This window comes from Cherax quadricarinatus, chromosome 74 (assembly GCF_038502225.1).
Source record: "Cherax quadricarinatus isolate ZL_2023a chromosome 74, ASM3850222v1, whole genome shotgun sequence".
In the NCBI taxonomy this organism is placed as follows: Eukaryota; Metazoa; Arthropoda; class Malacostraca; order Decapoda; family Parastacidae; genus Cherax; species Cherax quadricarinatus.
This window is the reverse complement of record NC_091365.1, coordinates 3,007,501-3,024,930: the sequence shown is the minus strand read 5'-3', so window position 1 is coordinate 3,024,930 and position 17,430 is coordinate 3,007,501. Positions and strand designations below refer to the sequence as shown.

The 17,430-nt window shown below is 43.3% G+C and overlaps 1 protein-coding gene across 6 annotated transcripts in view; it reads right to left on the bottom strand.

Moving 5' to 3' along the window:
* Positions 1-17,430, bottom strand: part of how (protein held out wings) — a 192,903-nt gene that overhangs the window by 49,404 nt on the left and 126,069 nt on the right. For all 6 annotated transcript variants that reach the window (XM_070100673.1, XM_070100671.1, XM_070100674.1 and 3 more), the window contains one exon: positions 6,619-6,752. In XM_070100673.1, the coding sequence (XP_069956774.1) occupies positions 6,619-6,752 (134 nt within the window). The remainder of the gene's footprint in view (positions 1-6,618; positions 6,753-17,430) is intronic.

Sequence of the window (17,430 nt, the reverse complement as noted above, 5' to 3'; positions counted from 1 at the left end):
TTCTCTAAACAACAGGTCGCCTATTATTCCGAGGTCCTTTACCAGTTCCCTCCATTGTGTGAACAGATATGACTTGTTTGTATATTATTTGCTCGAGTTCTTCTATTTAAGTATCGAAGTTGTTGGACTCTGTCATCATTCATGAAGCATTATGCTACTTTCCTACATCCGCTGGAAGACATAAATACAGGTTAAGCCACTGAAGTAACTTTCACGTTTTTCTGGCTATCGTTTGTAAATGCTGATACGAGACTGGTTAGTTTTGTCTGTCTGCCATGGAAGTGAGAAATGTACAAAGATGGCAGAATTGTGGTTTGCAGTACTGTAAGCCAGTAAAAATATCTGTGTGATGGTGATAACACAATGTACGGATTACAGTATTTTCACAGAATACTTTCGTCGGCCAGGGACTATATCAATTCAAAGATAAGAAAAACACAAGGCTGTATAGTGGTTGGTGAAAGGTTCACGAGATGTGGAGTTCAACACGGTATGCAGCAAGAGTATAATGTCTCTGTGATAGGCAATGTAGGTACGATCATCTTAGCTGAAACCTTGGAGATGGTGAATGACCCAGTGTCTGTTAACAGTGGCGATTAAGGGTAATTTCAAACAGTCTGCTTGGATTCAGATCCGGTGTTGTGTAGAATCTCTTTCACAATTCGTAACTGTCTCGGGTAATGTAGCTTCTTGACGATGACTGTAGAAGTAGTCACATTCTTCTCTGAGGAAGGTAGTGAGGGAAGACTGAGCTCTCAGGAAAAGCCCCTGGGTGACCCCTCGTTTGGTTTTATTGTCATGGTGGAACAAGAAATGGAGAAGGGCGTTTTTATTAGCAAGCCTACGATAAGTGAATCCATAGCAGTGAATCCATAGCAGTGAATCCACAGCAGGTGAATCTACAATGGGTTAATCTACAACTGGTGAATCTACAGCAGGTTAATCTAGCGGGTGAATATAATACATTTACAGTATCATATTACAGTGTGACCTTCAGGTAGCGAGAGCACGATGGTCGTCACATTATTATAGCGCCTAGGCTAGGGCATGGGAGGTACAGTAATCAGATTTGATCCGAGAAAGGAGAGAATAGTTCCAGGGAGAACAGATCATGGGATTCTCACCCTAGAGGGAAATTTTGTAGATTTTTATAAGTTTCCAGTATTTGCAGAGGCAGGAGAGGCTTATACCCGAGGTGCCTCTCACTGCTCTGAGGCGCCACCTTCAACAGCAACAGAAGAATAATTGATTTTGGCATATAAAGAAATATATGGTTCCTTAGCATATATGAATTCATCATTATTTATCTCACTTGCTTATGCCTGTCTTCCACTTACAAGAACATATTGTAAAATGTGCTGAATCTTCTGACTTTCTAAACATTTAAAATTTCATTAAAAATGGGTAAACATTTCTTCAGTGGATGTTATCCGGCGACAACAAGCCCAGTCAATACAAGATCCATTCACTTGAAAACATTGGTTATTAGGACGGGTTACTAACACACAAGATGACTTGGAGGTGATCCAGAGGGACGAGAGCTCAACCTAACACTTATAATGCCCCACCCATCACATCCCAGTTGCATGTATCATCAGGTAGCAGACTGGTAAACCTTCCTAACACACCTGTGTGAACTCAAGCCTCTAGCAGAACTGTTGATCTTTTAACGAACACACAAAATGACAATATATAGTTTACTTCCTTAAGTATGTCTTAAATGTTCGAATTACTATAAAAAATGTTTACTTTCCAATTTAATAGACCTGGTATGAGACAGGGCCTTGGGAAAGAAGGGAAAGGCGATGATCCCGTAATCATTAAGAGATGCAACCTAGGTGAGTACCGAGGAGTGACAACCTCACGCAGTGATAACCACTGAGACTTCTTGTGATAACTGGGTTATACAGAGCCATACTCCAAGTCAGCCATGTTCCCACGCAAAAGACCCCGTCTGATATAAATTCTTATCGACGTTGAGTCATTAATAGTACAACATGCAGCCTCACTGCGAATTACACTTGTAAATTGCAGTCGTGCATATGTTGAATTAGAAGGCAGGAGCAGATGAGGTGGGTCACGCCCTACTTTAACTAGGCGATCCGACAGTCCTGGCCTGGGGATAGGTCCTGGAGTGAACCACGGGCGTTGTCTTCACTACACCTCCATATTCTTCCCACTACCTTGTATGGACACTTAACCCTTCCGCCCACAGCTCTCGCAACCACATCATTGTCAGCCATACGCCGACCAACTCATAACTATACGAAATGTGAAAGATTTACCTGCGTTAAGAATAGCCACCCATACTTTCCAGTGGGGTGCTGTGTTTTAGTCAGCAGACACGTGTGTAACTTTGATACAGGAACTCCACAAGCACATATTAGTTTCCATCTACACTTGACTGTTGGTGAAGCAGTCAAGGTCATGTTGACGCATGGAGATGGCGACTGTATAACTCTCCTCACACTTCTCTCCACTACACGTTAAATCAGAGCGAGGGAGTTGCATAAGCTAGATAACATGGACAATATAAGCCAGCTCACAAGTCTCAAAATAGTACTCAGAAATATAGATTATTTAATTTACAGAGTGCCAGCGTCGAGCCTCCACCTTCAGGGCCAGGAATGGTGCCAGCATCGAGGACCTGAGTGGCGGGTAACCCCCCTCCCCCAGGAGTTAAATTCCATTTCTTCTGTATATGTGATAATCCATTCTCAGAGGTGGCAATTACCAAGGAATAGTAACTCCAGCTCTCCTGAAACGAAACCTTTCAACTTTTAATGGAATACTTGACGCTATCCTCATTGCCCTACTGAAGTCTCCCAGCTCAGACTGACACAATAACACTACATATGTGACTCATGATGGAATATGACAAAAAAAAAAAACAGTTATGTTTTGTCCCCACTATTTAACCATCATATAGGACAGCGGTACACTGATTATGTACCTAATTTTGCTTAAAAACTTAAAACGCGTTTTATTAGCATTATTTTTTCTCAAACTAATCAGAACAAAACATAGGAACGTCAATGATGGACTGAACGTGTCGATGGAGCTTTTCCCACGATCTCTCAATCGTTTATAAAACACGTTCTCTTGTGGATTTGTTGCGTCAACCAGAACTCTGGCCGGCTGCTCCACCCATGAGTACGAATGGTACTACATACTGCATTTATCAGAAACTGCTAGACACAAGATGGTTAAAGAAGTACGTACGTATGCCTTTACCTTTGAGGAGTTTCGAGAGCTTTTCTACTCCCGGAGACTGGTCAACCAGGTTGTTGCAAGTGGTGGCCAGATGGCCCACATATCTATCACTGCCTTTATGAAGCTCTTTACACAGAGAGCTTGATAAAGTTTTATCAAGCTTGACGTAAATCGTGACAAAGCTCTAAATACCGCGAAATGCTGTCAAGGTGAAATCTTGCTCTGAATCTGTACATTATCTTCATACGCACTTAAGTGTCGGGTAAATGATATCCGCGCGTATCTATTAAGTGATAAAAATCTAACATTAATAACACCAGCATTAATGCCAAGAGTAGAGCAGCCGTGGACGGTAAGAGTGACCACTTCCACAATTCACAGTTGCATGAATCAAACACCCACCTAATAGGATATAATGCACAGGAGCAACATAAGCTGGCTCCATAACTGGGAATCGAAGAATGGCTGAGAAATCGGCCAGTATTGCTATCTCAAATTTCCACATTACAACTACAACCACACCTACTAATATAATAATGTACTCGCTGCAACCAAAAAAAGGGGAGCCAGACTGAAAAAAATGGGAAGTTAGGGAAGCGAGCAACATGCAGGGCGGAGAGGGATGGGACGATGTGGGAGTAGGGATGAGAGAATGTAGGAGGGAGGTGTGGGAGGAATAAGGGAGAAGGAAGGGGGTTAGGAGAGAAGCGAGAGGCAAAACATAATTATGGAAGCAAGATGTAATAGTAACCTCTCTGGGTTACCACCGTCTAGTTAAGGCGGCCACTCACCCCACCTGTCACACAACATACTACAAATATTTCCAGTTTCTTTTCCAGATAAAGATGGTGCAACTCCCGGCCAGGTGCTTGTATTAACAGTGAGACAAGGAGCCATGGCGAAGGGTTGGCTTGAGAATGTTTACCTTCAAGGTTAGTTGAAGACGATTTCGGGGGTCACCGCCACCACGGTCCGGTCCCGGACCAGGCCACCCAGTTGATGACCTGACCAACCAGGCGGTTGGTGCTAGAGTTCAACGTATGTACCAGAGCCCGACTGATCAGGAACTAGGTATTTTGTGGGACGAGACAAATTTCTAGCGGCTGTACCTCTACCCTTGATATGTATCTTTTGAAGAGTTTCCAGACTTTTTCTACTCCCGGAACCAGGCCCTGGGCCAGGCTTGTCTAAGGCTTGTTTGGTCGACCAGGCTGTTGCTGCTGGCGGCCCGGTGGCCCTCTGTGGAAAGAGGAGGAGGAGGTTGCAGTGGGAGGAGAGGTGCTGGAGGAGGGAGGGAGGGGATGGAAGAAACACTCCCACAACGTCATACTTGTGAAGTAATAGTAACTCCAGCTCTGGTAAGAGGAAATATTTCAGGCTACCATTGCTACTGAAGCCATAGTGGAATACTTAACGATATGCTCATGGCGCTACCATAGTCTTCCAGCTGGCCCAGTGTGCGGAGTACACTGAGTGATGTTCCAGGGGTCAACGCCCCCGCGGCCCGGTTTATTTCAGTCCTGCAGATTTTAGGACTGGTTCGCCATGGATTCGAATCTCACCCGTTCCTCGGGTTGTTTTCAATTGTTTCATTACGATTTAGCGAGTCATTTTACACTGTTTAACAACGCTTCAGTTTTTATTTAGATTAAGGTAAACCTATAGAAACATACATTTAACTGCAAATAAGCGTATTAAACAATGTCAGGGTGACTGGCTGGGCAATTCCCAGGAAACGGTGTGCACGGGTATGATGCGTGATGTGGGTAGACAGAGCCTGGTGAGGGGTGGCCCGACACACCCACCAACCTGGCTTCTTACAATGGTTCCTTGTTTGTACACAACCCAGGCTCAGGATCACTGGCCCTAACTGTGAAGTGTGCAACTCTGAGCAAAATTTACTTGTACTAAGGTAATTCGAAATCACAGTTTAGTCTCCATCATGCTGCAAATACGTTAACAAAACGATTACAAAATTTATTGGGTGATTTTACTGAGGAGCGTCATTCATCATAAGTGCTATATGCCATGAAGATATTTCATTTCAGCCCAAATAGTTGACATGTCACGGGCGACAACAACTCCATATTTAGCTGCTACAACATTTGCATTGTTATCACTTTTAGAAAATGTCATTCTCAATAAAGATCTCATTTTGCTGGATTTCTCTCTTTTACCACTTGTCGGCAACGCCATTCTTACCCAAATATAACATTAACATATTTATGAAAAGAATACTTTATTTACACCAGATGATGATGATAATGGTGCCAGACAAAGCTATAATCTCAACCAAACAATTCAGAAATACTCCCCAAGCTTCCAGGAGCCATATATTTACGGAAAGCACTAAACAACCAACATAAATAGCTCCACCCCGGGGTCATTTACAGTTTACGAAAGTATCGCAGTCTGCAAGACTGGTGCAAATCTACAGAGGTTACCTTCCACTTTATTTCCATGTAGAGGTTTACAACTAAATTCTCGTCCTTACTACAACCCAGGTTCAGTTATCAGGCACACACACTGCTTACTAACTCAACATACATACTTACATAATATATATATATATATATATATATATATATATATATATATATATATATATATATATATATACACTCAATCTTCCACCTTTAATTCTAAATGAGGAACAATTTATAATGACACTCATCATTCTAATACGTTATGCTGTTACTTAATGTTTAATAAGTGCACTGTTACTTGCAACATTAATTTAGTTTGAAGACACGTGAGCAAATACTTGGACACATTTATTAGAACACGTTTCGGTCGTAGAATCTTGAACACCTCTAATACACAGATTAAAATGAGACTATATATAGGCGGAGAGGCGAGTGACACGGGACTTTTTAAACCAAGTTGTTGGTATCAGTTACCAAGGTTTATACCAGCATTAGTTGAACATGTATGCTTGGGTAGAATATAACAAATACAGTCCAGTCATGGCAGGTTTAGGTTACGTTTTGTTTGGGTTACGATAGGACAGGATACATTAGGTTACGATATGCAAGGCTATTTTGCTGTAAGAACATGGCCAACCAAACCTAACTTAATTAGATGTTATAAGCACCATATTACATTACGAAGGGACAGCACTTATGAGGCCTCAAGGCTGTATTGTTTTTAACTTGCACACAAGTAACACTAGTTTATGAGAACGAAGACATCTTTTGTAATTTATATGGGTGGAGGATGGGGTATACATGTTGCAAAATAGAATAGCAATATTAACCTCTGGGTGATCTTTGACTAGGACATAAATTGGGAGGGGGAGGCACATGCTGTGACTTAGTATAGCAATGTTGACCTCTGGGTGATAGTTGACTAGGAATATACATGTACATGGGGGATCCAAATGTGACTTAATATATCAGTACTGACCTCTGGGTGATCTTTGACTGGAACGTACACCTTGTCTGAGAGTGTCACGGGGGCTCCCATTGGTTCTGGTAAAGATAGGGGCTCCTTCTGCCCTCCATTGATGTGGAAGAGGTTAGCCCGGACCTTGTTGATCTCTGCAGGCAAGAAAATAATCATTAGACGATACATCAATATCACTATCGCAGAGAATAAGATTAACACAAAATCAACATTGGTGACCAACCCACCCATGCTGACCACAACAATCCCTCAACACAGCGTGCGCGCGCACGCACACACACAACTTTGGTTAACTTACGACTGCTACTGATCTCTCGTGATATTATCAATTACAAGGACAGTCATGTGAGTTGGTAGTTTTTTTTTATCACGCTCCCTCTCCAAGTGCAAAATCAGAGACAGCTACATCAGATGAAGACCTTTCTTTGTGGTATACCTTTGATGAGTTTCCAGTCTTGCTACTCTCGGAGCCCGGTCATGGGGCAGGCTCATCTGGTGCTAGCCTGGTCAACCAGGCTGTTGCTGCTGGAGACCCGCTGTCCCACATATCCATCACAGCCTGGTTGATCTAGCACCTGGTGAAGATACTTGTCCAGGTTAATTAAATATTATACACTACAGTGCCACCAGACGCAGCTGCCACCACACTGACCCTGGTGTCGCTCACCAAGCAGTAAGAGCCACACTAACGCCTGACCCGTCATAAACGGAGTGAAGATGGACGCTCGCAAAGATTAAAGACGCTAGAAAAACGCGAAGTTTAATTTTTTTTGTTTTCTTTTTACAGTTAAATTCCATTTAAAATTCTCTCTGAAATCTTGAGAGAAAAACAAAACCTATTTTTTTCAGAGTCCAGTTCGATAATATCTGTTCTACAAAATTGGGAAATTGGCATCCACACATTATTCAATATAAAAACTTACAATTAAGATACACCACCAGCACTCAAGAGTTTGAAGCCGACCGGAAGAGGCATTCTCAAGTTATTACATGTAAGTTATTATAAGTAATGCCTAAGATAATCTATTACATAAAATTCCTGAAACATATTTCAGTAGTTTCAGGCATAACCTGATATGCTGATTTATGAAGCTTTAGTATGGAACTTGACCCATTGTAATACATGCTCGATGACAGCCACTATACTTATTTACTAAAATATTTAGGGATATCGTGTAAATCCTGGCTTTACACACACACACACGTACGTATATACACTACAAGTACAAAGTAGTGCCACTTATCCATGACATATGAAGAGCCCTTAAAGAATAGTGAAGTCCTCCAGCGTCTACAGTTTTCAGTGACTGGCGATTTACCACCAACTAAAAATATGTCAGGGAGATAAAATGTGCAGTCAATGATGTGGCAAATAATGAGAGAGATCTTGGTGAAAAACAACGTGTATCCAGTAGCGTAATGTGGATACAAGGATAACTATAATAGTTGCTTATTGATGCCTTCATATTGTTGCACTCTTACTAGTATCTCTTCTTTTTTTATGGATAATGGTAGTGGAGGAGGAGGAAGAGGAGGAAGAGGAAGAGGAGGAGGAGGAAGAGGAGGAAGAGGAGGAGGAAGAGGAGGAAGAGGAGGAGGAGGAGGAAGAGGAGGAGGAGGAGGAAGAGGAGGAAGAGGAAGAGGAGGAGGAGGAACAGGAAGAGGAGGAGGAAGGGGAAGAGGAGGAAGAGGAAAAGGAAGAGGAAGAGGAGGAAGAGAAGAGGAGGAAGAGGAGGAGGAGGAAGAGGAGGAAGAGGAGGAAGAGGAGGAGGAGGAAGAGGAGGAGGAGGAGGAAGAGGAGGAGGAAGAGGAGGAGGAAGAGGAGGAGGAAGAGGAGGAGGAGGAAGAGGAGGAGGAGGAAGAGGAGGAGGAAGAGGAGGAGGAGGAAGAGGAGGAGGAAGAGGAGGAGGAGGAAGAGGAGGAGGAAGAGGAGGAGGAGGAAGAGGAGGAGGAGGAAGAGGAGGAGGAGGAGGAGGAGGAAGGAAGGAAGGAGGAGGGAAGCCCTTCAGTGGCTCCCAGCCCAGCAACAAATATTGGACTGTAACTATCGATAAGGAGAGTAGTTATTTTGGCCAAAGAAGTGAGTTTATTGAACAGCGCCACTTATCCTGAGAGTGAACATACCACTATAAAGTTAGTACATATTAAGCAAAATAGTTAACCTGCCATTGGTGAAATCAACTCCCTCCCTAAGTGCTTTAATATACAGGTATCAGTATATTTACGGTCCCCTTTTCTACAGGTATCACTATCCGTATATATTACTAGCATACAGTAGCACCAGATCCCGCCTTTCTGTGTGTAAAATATTACCATCATTCGTTATGTTTTCTAGACAACTGAGCTCAAGTGATTTTATGCTCTCAATATCTAGCGTATCATCCTTAGTTTACAATTCTTAAGAATGGTTGGGTTTGGGCTAGTACTAGGGCGGCTTTACCTCACCACCACTACCACCCATGGTGACTACACCAAACATGGCACCAGCAGCCAACCTGCCGCCACGCGCCTCATGCAACAGCCTCTTGTTCACCAGGTAATGCGACGGTGCAGGTTGGGCAGTCAAGGAGTGAAACCCACACACACTCGTTACTCTCATACACAACGCGCACACACTCGTAACTTTCATACACAACGCGCACACACTCGTTACTTTCATACACAACGCGCGCACACACACTTTACTTTCATACACAACGCGCACACACACACTTTACTTTCATACACAACGCGCACACACACACTTTACTTTCATACACAACGCACACACACACTTTACTTTCATACACAACGCGCACACACTCGTTACTTTCATTCACACCTCCTGCACAGATCAATATTAGGATCAGTACTTTCTGGTCTATGTGAGTGACTTGCCAGACAGAATCGAGACAGATACATATATCTCTGTTTGCCGATGTTGTAAAACTAATGAGGATTATTAAAACAAAAAAAGGATAAGACAAGTGACTCGAGTGGTAGTCTTCGGCTCTCATCTGAAGGGCTCGGGTTCGATCCCAGCACAGGTGGAAAAGTGGGGATGTTTCCTTATACCTGTTCATCTAGCAGGAAGTAGATACCTGGGTATTAGTTGGCTGTTGTGGGTTGCATTCTGAGGAAGAAAATCAAAGACCCCCAATTGAAATAAGCCACAGTGGCTTTATCGAGTTATTCTGGGTTACTAACCCTGCGGGTTAATAGTCTGAATAAAATCATCCTAGAGAGGACAAGCTTCATATGGGGAGGGTGCCTACGATCCACACACACACACACACACACACACACACACACACACACACACACACACACACACACACACACACACACACAGACACAGGCACATCTGAAGCGCACGTCAACCAAATAACTGCTGCAGCATATGGGCGCCTAGCAAACCTCAGAACAGCATTCCGACATCTTAATAAGGAATCATTCAGGACCCTGTACACCGTGTACGTTAGGCCCATATTGGAGTATGCGGCACCAGTTTGGAACCCACACCTAGCCAAGCACGTAAAGAAACTAGAGAAAGTGCAAAGGTTTGCAACAAGACTAGTCCCAGAGCTAAGAGGTATGTCCTACGAGGAGAGGTTAAGGGAAATCAACCTGACGACACTGGAGGACAGGAGAGATAGGGGGGACATGATAACGACATACAAAATACTGAGAGGAATTGACAAGGTGGACAAAGACAGGATGTTCCAGAGATTGGACACAGTAACAAGGGGACACAGTTGGAAGCTGAAGACACAGATGAATCACAGGGATGTTAGGAAGTATTTCTTCAGCCACAGAGTAGTCAGTAAGTGGAATAGTTTGGGAAGTGATGTAGTGGAGGCAGGATCCATACATAGCTTTAAGCAGAGGTATGATAAAGCTCACGGCTCAGGGAGAGTGACCTAGTAGCGATCAGTGAAGAGGCGGGGCCAGGAGCTCGGACTCGACCCCCGCAACCCCAACTAGGTGAGTACACACACACACACACACACACACACACACACACACACACACACACACACACACACACACACAACTCCACCCATCCTAGACACAGCCAAACTCCTTAAAGGGTTCTTATAAGCCGGTGAGTCATCCTCAAGGATATGCCAACCAGTAGGAGTTTGTCATCGGCGGCGGTGGTGAAGGCGGAACACATGAATTAAGAGACTTTAAGAGCTCTGGGACCCCAAGAACATGAATGGTGCAGAACGAAGAGTCCAGCTTCATGTACCCTGAAGCCCACACACTCGCATAAATACAAAATACAGGTAAATCAAAATAGTATCACAAACAATAAAACAACTGAAATACGTATAATACATAATAGGTATTAGATGCGCATCTAGAAATCCATGTGACCAAACCACACAGGATTATCTAAAAGTTGACAATGGTCCCATTCAGCCATGCATGGGCCAGTAGGCCTGCTGCAGTGTTCCTTCGTTCTTATGTTCTCAGCGATTGTGAAGGAATCCTACCTAAATGAGGTTACTGGCATCCTCCTGCTGCACATCTGTTGCTGGTTCTGTGGATCATCGCTGCCGAGACTAAGTCTTAGACCAAACCTAAATGGCTCTTTAGTCAGTCTAACACAAGCACCAAGTCTTAATGCTGAAGTAATTTTTCAGGCTTCCTCCCGATGAGAGCTAGGGATTTGCTGGTAATTTTCCTTATATATGCGAGAAAGGATTGAAAAGCCTTTAAGGGGCACGTAAGTTACCCCGTCTTCTAATAACATGTTCATTTTTCCACTATAATCTATCTTGTCCATAATTATTATCGCATTTGCTTTGTCTGGTTACGTAAGGTGAAGTCTAGGATCTTTCCTTAATTCATGGTAAAACTTAACCATTCTTTGAGGACAATTGTGTTGGAGAGGTCTCATAGATTTGTTAAATTATACCATGAATTAAGGAAAAGATAGATTATAGTGGAAAACTGAACATGTTATTAGAAGACGGGGGAACTTACGTGTCTCTTAATCCTTTGTACTTGCTATGTCCTTGATGTACTTTTGCTCCTCTGCTTTTCATCACGAGTGTCTTGCAGTTTGCATCATCTACTGTGCCTCTCGGCTGCCTTCCAGGGGTGTAGAGTCTTGACGAACATCAGACATTCCTAATGGACTCGAGTGATTACGGATTGTGAAAATGTTATTCTCCAGCTCTGCAGTTTCACCTGCCTGAAACGGAGCTGTTAATGTACAACAATATTCCAAATCTTAGTCAGGCAAATTAAAAAAAAAAATAAAGATAAAGAAACCGTACCACGGGCGGGGTTAGAACCCACTGTCAGAGTCATAAAAATCCAGACCGACGCGTTAGCCAATCGTGTCATTACGATTTCGTGAGTCAGAAGATAAAGAAACAAGATTAAGCTGGAGAAAGTTTACCCTTTAAGTTTAAGGGAACAAATATTCTGAACATTATTGTAATATACACAAAAAAGCGCTAAACCCTCGTGGGTCATCCAGCTGGAATTTTTCTTTAGTCAGATGAAAAGCAGTCTAAGTAAATGTCTTGGCGATGCAGGTCACCCCCTAAACGTCGTCTAAGTGTACCCTGCTTAAGTCGCTCCCTGGGTATACCAACGCCCATATGCGGCCTCTAGCACACTAGCTACGCCCAAAACTGGCCAAGCAGGTGGTCAGGGCCACCCTCTGACTCTTTATCTAGAACAAAGTACACAATGCCATACCTGAGGGCTGCACCAAGAAGCTACGTAAGAAAATGCTTCAACGATAAGAAGTATGAGGTTGAGTAGCAGGTGTGACGGTGGCCAGGTGGGGCATCAGTGGCACTTGTGGTGACGTCAGAGCACGCTGGCGGGCCACAAATACCCACCTCCCGTCACGCTCTCACACACACCCCTGCTCAACAATAACACATCCCAGCGTTCATCAACTACACTAAGAAAACCACTGTGTAAATAAGTTCACAGTGGCGCTATGTATGTGGCAAGCTAAGATACTGTCCACCTCACAACACTACGTATGTTCCAGATGCTGTCCACCTCACAACACTACGTATGTTCCAGATGCTGTCCACCTCACAACACTACGTATGTTCCAGATGCTGTCCACCTCACAACACTACGTATGTTCCAGATACTGTCCACCTCACAACACTACGTATGTTCCAGATGCTGTCCACCTCACAACACTACGTATGTTCCAGATGCTGTCCACCTCACAACACTACGTATGTTCCAGATGCTGTCCACCTCACAACACTACGTATGTTCCAGATGCTGTCCACCTCACAACACTACGTATGTTCCAGATGTTGTCCACCTCACAACACTACGTATGTTCCAGATGCTGTCCACCTCACAACACTACGTATGTTCCAGATGCTGTCCACCTCACAACACTACGTATGCTGCAGATGCTGTCCACCTCACAACACTACGTATGCTGCAGATGCTGTCCACCTCACAACACTACGTATGCTGCAGATGCTGTCCACCTCACACTACGTACGTTGTAGATGCTGTCCGCCTCACAACACTACATATGCTGCAAGCTGTGACGCTGCCCGCCTCAACACTATGCATGCTACAGGCTGAGATGCTGCCCGCCTCACAACACTATGCATGCTACAGGCTGAGATGCTGCCCGCCTCACAACACTATGCATGCTACAGGCTGAGATGCTGCCCGCCTCACAACACTATGCATGCTACAGGCTGAGATGCTGCCCGCCTCACAACACTATGCATGCTACAGGCTGAGATGCTGCCCGCCTCACAACAGAGTCGACATGTGGCCATCTTCACACAAATTAACAGTGTTCCAACACTAAGTCGTGCACTCAACCTTATATCAATGACGTGTTTATAATCAACTGACCAGATAAACATTATAACATTTAAAATAGAGAAAGAAATTCAGACGTAAAGAACGGAAGAAAAAGAATTCCAGAACAAACCTTTATTGGGATAACGTTTCATTCCATGTAGAGCTTTATATGTACAAGTCATGACTCAAGAAAGCTCTACACAGCGAAAAGTTGTCCAATAAAAGCGTGTGTTGTAACTTCTCTTCATACTTCTTGTCATTATGTCATTTCATGCAGGAAGACTTACAGAGCGCTGGTACTCAAAATTTTATTCATTCCTCCCAATAATAATTTGGCACAAAAATCACAAACTAAACACACACCAACACTAAAATCAACTAATCATTAAGTATATGCAATAATAAAAAGTTAAAAACTTATTTCTCCATTAACAAAATATCAATTAATTCCTGCCAAAGTATTCTCTCTCCCTAGTGCCACTTGGGGGTCTCACCAGACACCCGTGATGATGAAATATATTCCTAACCATGATACTGGTTTTAAAATGTGCATCAGAGCCAGTGTTACGCTAAAACTGCATTTTACACATGCAAACAAGAGTCCTTGTGTAAGGTGCGTGTGTGGATCTTCCTTCTACAGACAATATCAAAGATGATTCCTGAGGATACAAGAGAACCAGACACCTAGGTCCTATTGAACCCTGTTGGGCCGGCCCACGGTAGCTGCCACTTTCACATTACAGGGCATTTTTTTTTTAAGTAAAACTGAGTACAACAGCAGTGTAGTTACCACATTCCTATATGATAGTTACATGTACGTTTCCTTGTCATATTTTTAGGAACAGGCAGGCAGCTACGTGGGAGGGAGGTGCAGGCAGCTGCTACTACAGTTCACAGTCAAAACAAACTACTATATCTTAACATAATATCTCGGCGCTGCTGTAACTATGCCAGTTATGTCCTGGATACGGAAATAGTACAGCATTACACCACCACGAGCATGGCCATGTTATCCATCCTTTACACCCCTTTCCAACCATTACACCACCACAAGCACAGGAATGCCATCCTTCCTGTACCTCCCCCCACCCTCCATCATTATCCTATAGATCACCTCTCCAATTTTATTAAATAATAAAAAAGACCACCTTTCATTTCTTCACTTCCCCCTCAACATCGTCCTACTAACCACCTGCCAAACTAACTTCCCAAGTTTGCCCAGTCAATGAATCTGTATGGAATGTTTCTACACTTTTGAATATGAAAATTAGACACGTATGCAACATCTGGGTATCTATAATGTAGGCGTTTCGCCATCCAGTGGCTTTATCAATACAAATATTTGTATTGTATACCATTCATGCACAATTTTTGAATATACAGGCTAAGAGCTGTTACCCTACCTCGGCTCATTTCGAAGTCCAGCCCTATTGTATACTACTACTTACCAGGATACCAAAGTTGCTAATTCTAAGCTAGAAGCCATTTAACTAAATGCACTCTAAAGTGGAATACTGCTGTACACTACCAACCCCCATTTAGGGCAGGCTAAAGTGATCTGGTAAACGTTCAGAGAACTTTCACTACTTGCATCAGGTAACTGAAACACCTGAATTATCGGGAACGCTGAAAATCCCTCAAATAATACTCCCTATAATGCAGTCAAAGAAAAATACTAATTTACTGTTCAACAGCCTCCCACCAGGCATAAGGGGAATTACCAACAGGCCTCTGGCTGCCTTCAAGAGGGAGCTGGACAGATACTTAAAGTCGGTGCCGGATCAGCTGGGTTGTGGTTCCTACGTTGGATTACGTGCGGCCAGCAGTACCAGCTTGGTTGATCAGGCCCTGATCTACCGGAAGGCCTGGTCGTGGACCGGGCCACGGGAGCGTTGATCCTTTCGTTCTATTTGGTGACACTCTTGAGTTTTGTCTGTAGTGTTCTTTTTGAGTTCTTTATTCTTTCCATACCTAAGAAGCTAGAACTTATCCCCACTGAACGTCATGTTCTCCACTGCCCACTGGAAAACCCTGGTTATGTCTTCCTGTAATTTTTCAGTGTCCTCTACCGTAGTGACTTTCATGCTTATTTTAGTGTCATCTGCAAATGATAGAAAAACGTAACAAGTGTTTTGATCTATGTCTGCTATAAGGATGAGAAACAGCAGAGGTGCCAGGACAGTGCCTTGGGGCACTGAGTTTTTTGACCTCGCTGATGCTGGATCTTGCTCTGTTTACTACTACTTGTTGTGTTCTGTGTGTTAGGAACCCGAAAATCCATCTGCCTACCTTCCCCGTAATGCCCATAGACTTCATTTCGTGCGCTATCACTCCATGATTGCATTTGTCAAAAGCCTTTGCAAAATCTGTGTAAATCACATCTGCGTTTTGTTCTTCTTCCAATGCCTCTGTAGTTCTGTCATAATGGTTCAGCAGCTGTAACAGGCATGATCATCCTGCTCCAAAACCATGTTGGTTCGGGTTGTGCTGGTCCATGAAATTTGTAATCTGTCGTCTCATCACTCCCATATACAATGGAGTTATGTCTGTACTCTTTAAGGCCTCCGGTATTTCACCTAGATCTAAGCTCTTTCTCCAAAAAATACTGAGGGCTCGTGCTAGTTATACTTTGCACTTCTTTATAAACAGAGCATTCCATGAATCTGGTTCAGGTGCTGAGTGGGCATGTTGTCCATTTCCTTTTCGAAATCTATGGGATTTGTACTAATGTCCGTTAGATGGTCTGCGCGGCCTTCTGCTGGAGTGAAAAATATTTCTGCATTTTCTACCTTGCTGTCATTTAGTGGGTTGCTGAACGCCGACTCGTACTGTTCTTTTAGGATTTCACTCATTTCCTGTTCATTATCAGTATACGAATCTTCTCTCAATAATGGTCCAATTCTACAGGTAGTTCTTAGTTTGGATTTTGCATAGGAATAGAAATATTTAGGGTTTCTTGCAATATCCTGTATGGCCCTTTGTTCCCTTTGTACTTCTTCTGTTAGGTATAACATCCCGAGTTTTTGTTCTAATTCAGTGATCTCTCGGCTAAGCATATCTATTATTATAATCATGGAGGAGCGCTAAACCAGTAGGATTACACAGCGCCGGGGGGGGGGGGGGTGGAAGGTATTCAGGCTTAATTCAGAGAACTGGAACAAATCCAATTCCCTAGATCAAGAGCCCCTCACCAACATCAAGGAACCTTCCTTGAGGATAATCTGTGAAAGTAGCCAGTAAACCAGTCCTCCCACACTACCAACAACTGTCTGCAGCACTCACCATCTACCACAGTGGGTCTTTAACCACCAGCTCAACTACCTCATTCCATCGGGCCTGCAGTTACTAACACTCATACAAACAAATGTGTACCATATATGCAGCGTATGTGACATATCTGTTTAGTGTTACCTTACAGCCCTGGCCAACCAGGCTGTTGAACAAACATTACAGCATACACAAGCATACTGCCCAGAGTAATGCACAAAAACAGGTGCAATAAGATCACAGTAAACAGGTGGTATCACAATATGCAGAATAACCACTGAGAAAAAATAGTGAAATTCCAAGTGCTTTCATGATTTCTCACATTATCAAGGAACACAGAACATAGTTCCTTGGTAATGTGAGAAATCACGACAGAAAGATAAATGGATATAGTGAAACGTTATGGTTCAAGCATATGAACTCCTAAAATGAAACAAGACTATTTCAACCCAGCTACGGCTTCAGCTTAAAAGAGCTGATCTTAAAGCTTGACTTGGTGACAATGAGGCATTGACTGTCAATGGTCCAAGTCGGACCGAAACGTCGTCGTAAGCTTCTCTCTTTTATGTGCGGGTTATTTGTGTACCGGCAACCGATGCTACGGCTGGCCGCCACTCAATAAAGTTGAATAATTATACTGTCGCCTTCGTCAGAGGGGTTGTCCCGACATTTAATTACTATGAAGAATCGGTGGAGAGGCTGCAGTCGGTATGTTATCTGAACTGTGATGTCAGTACACTTACCTTC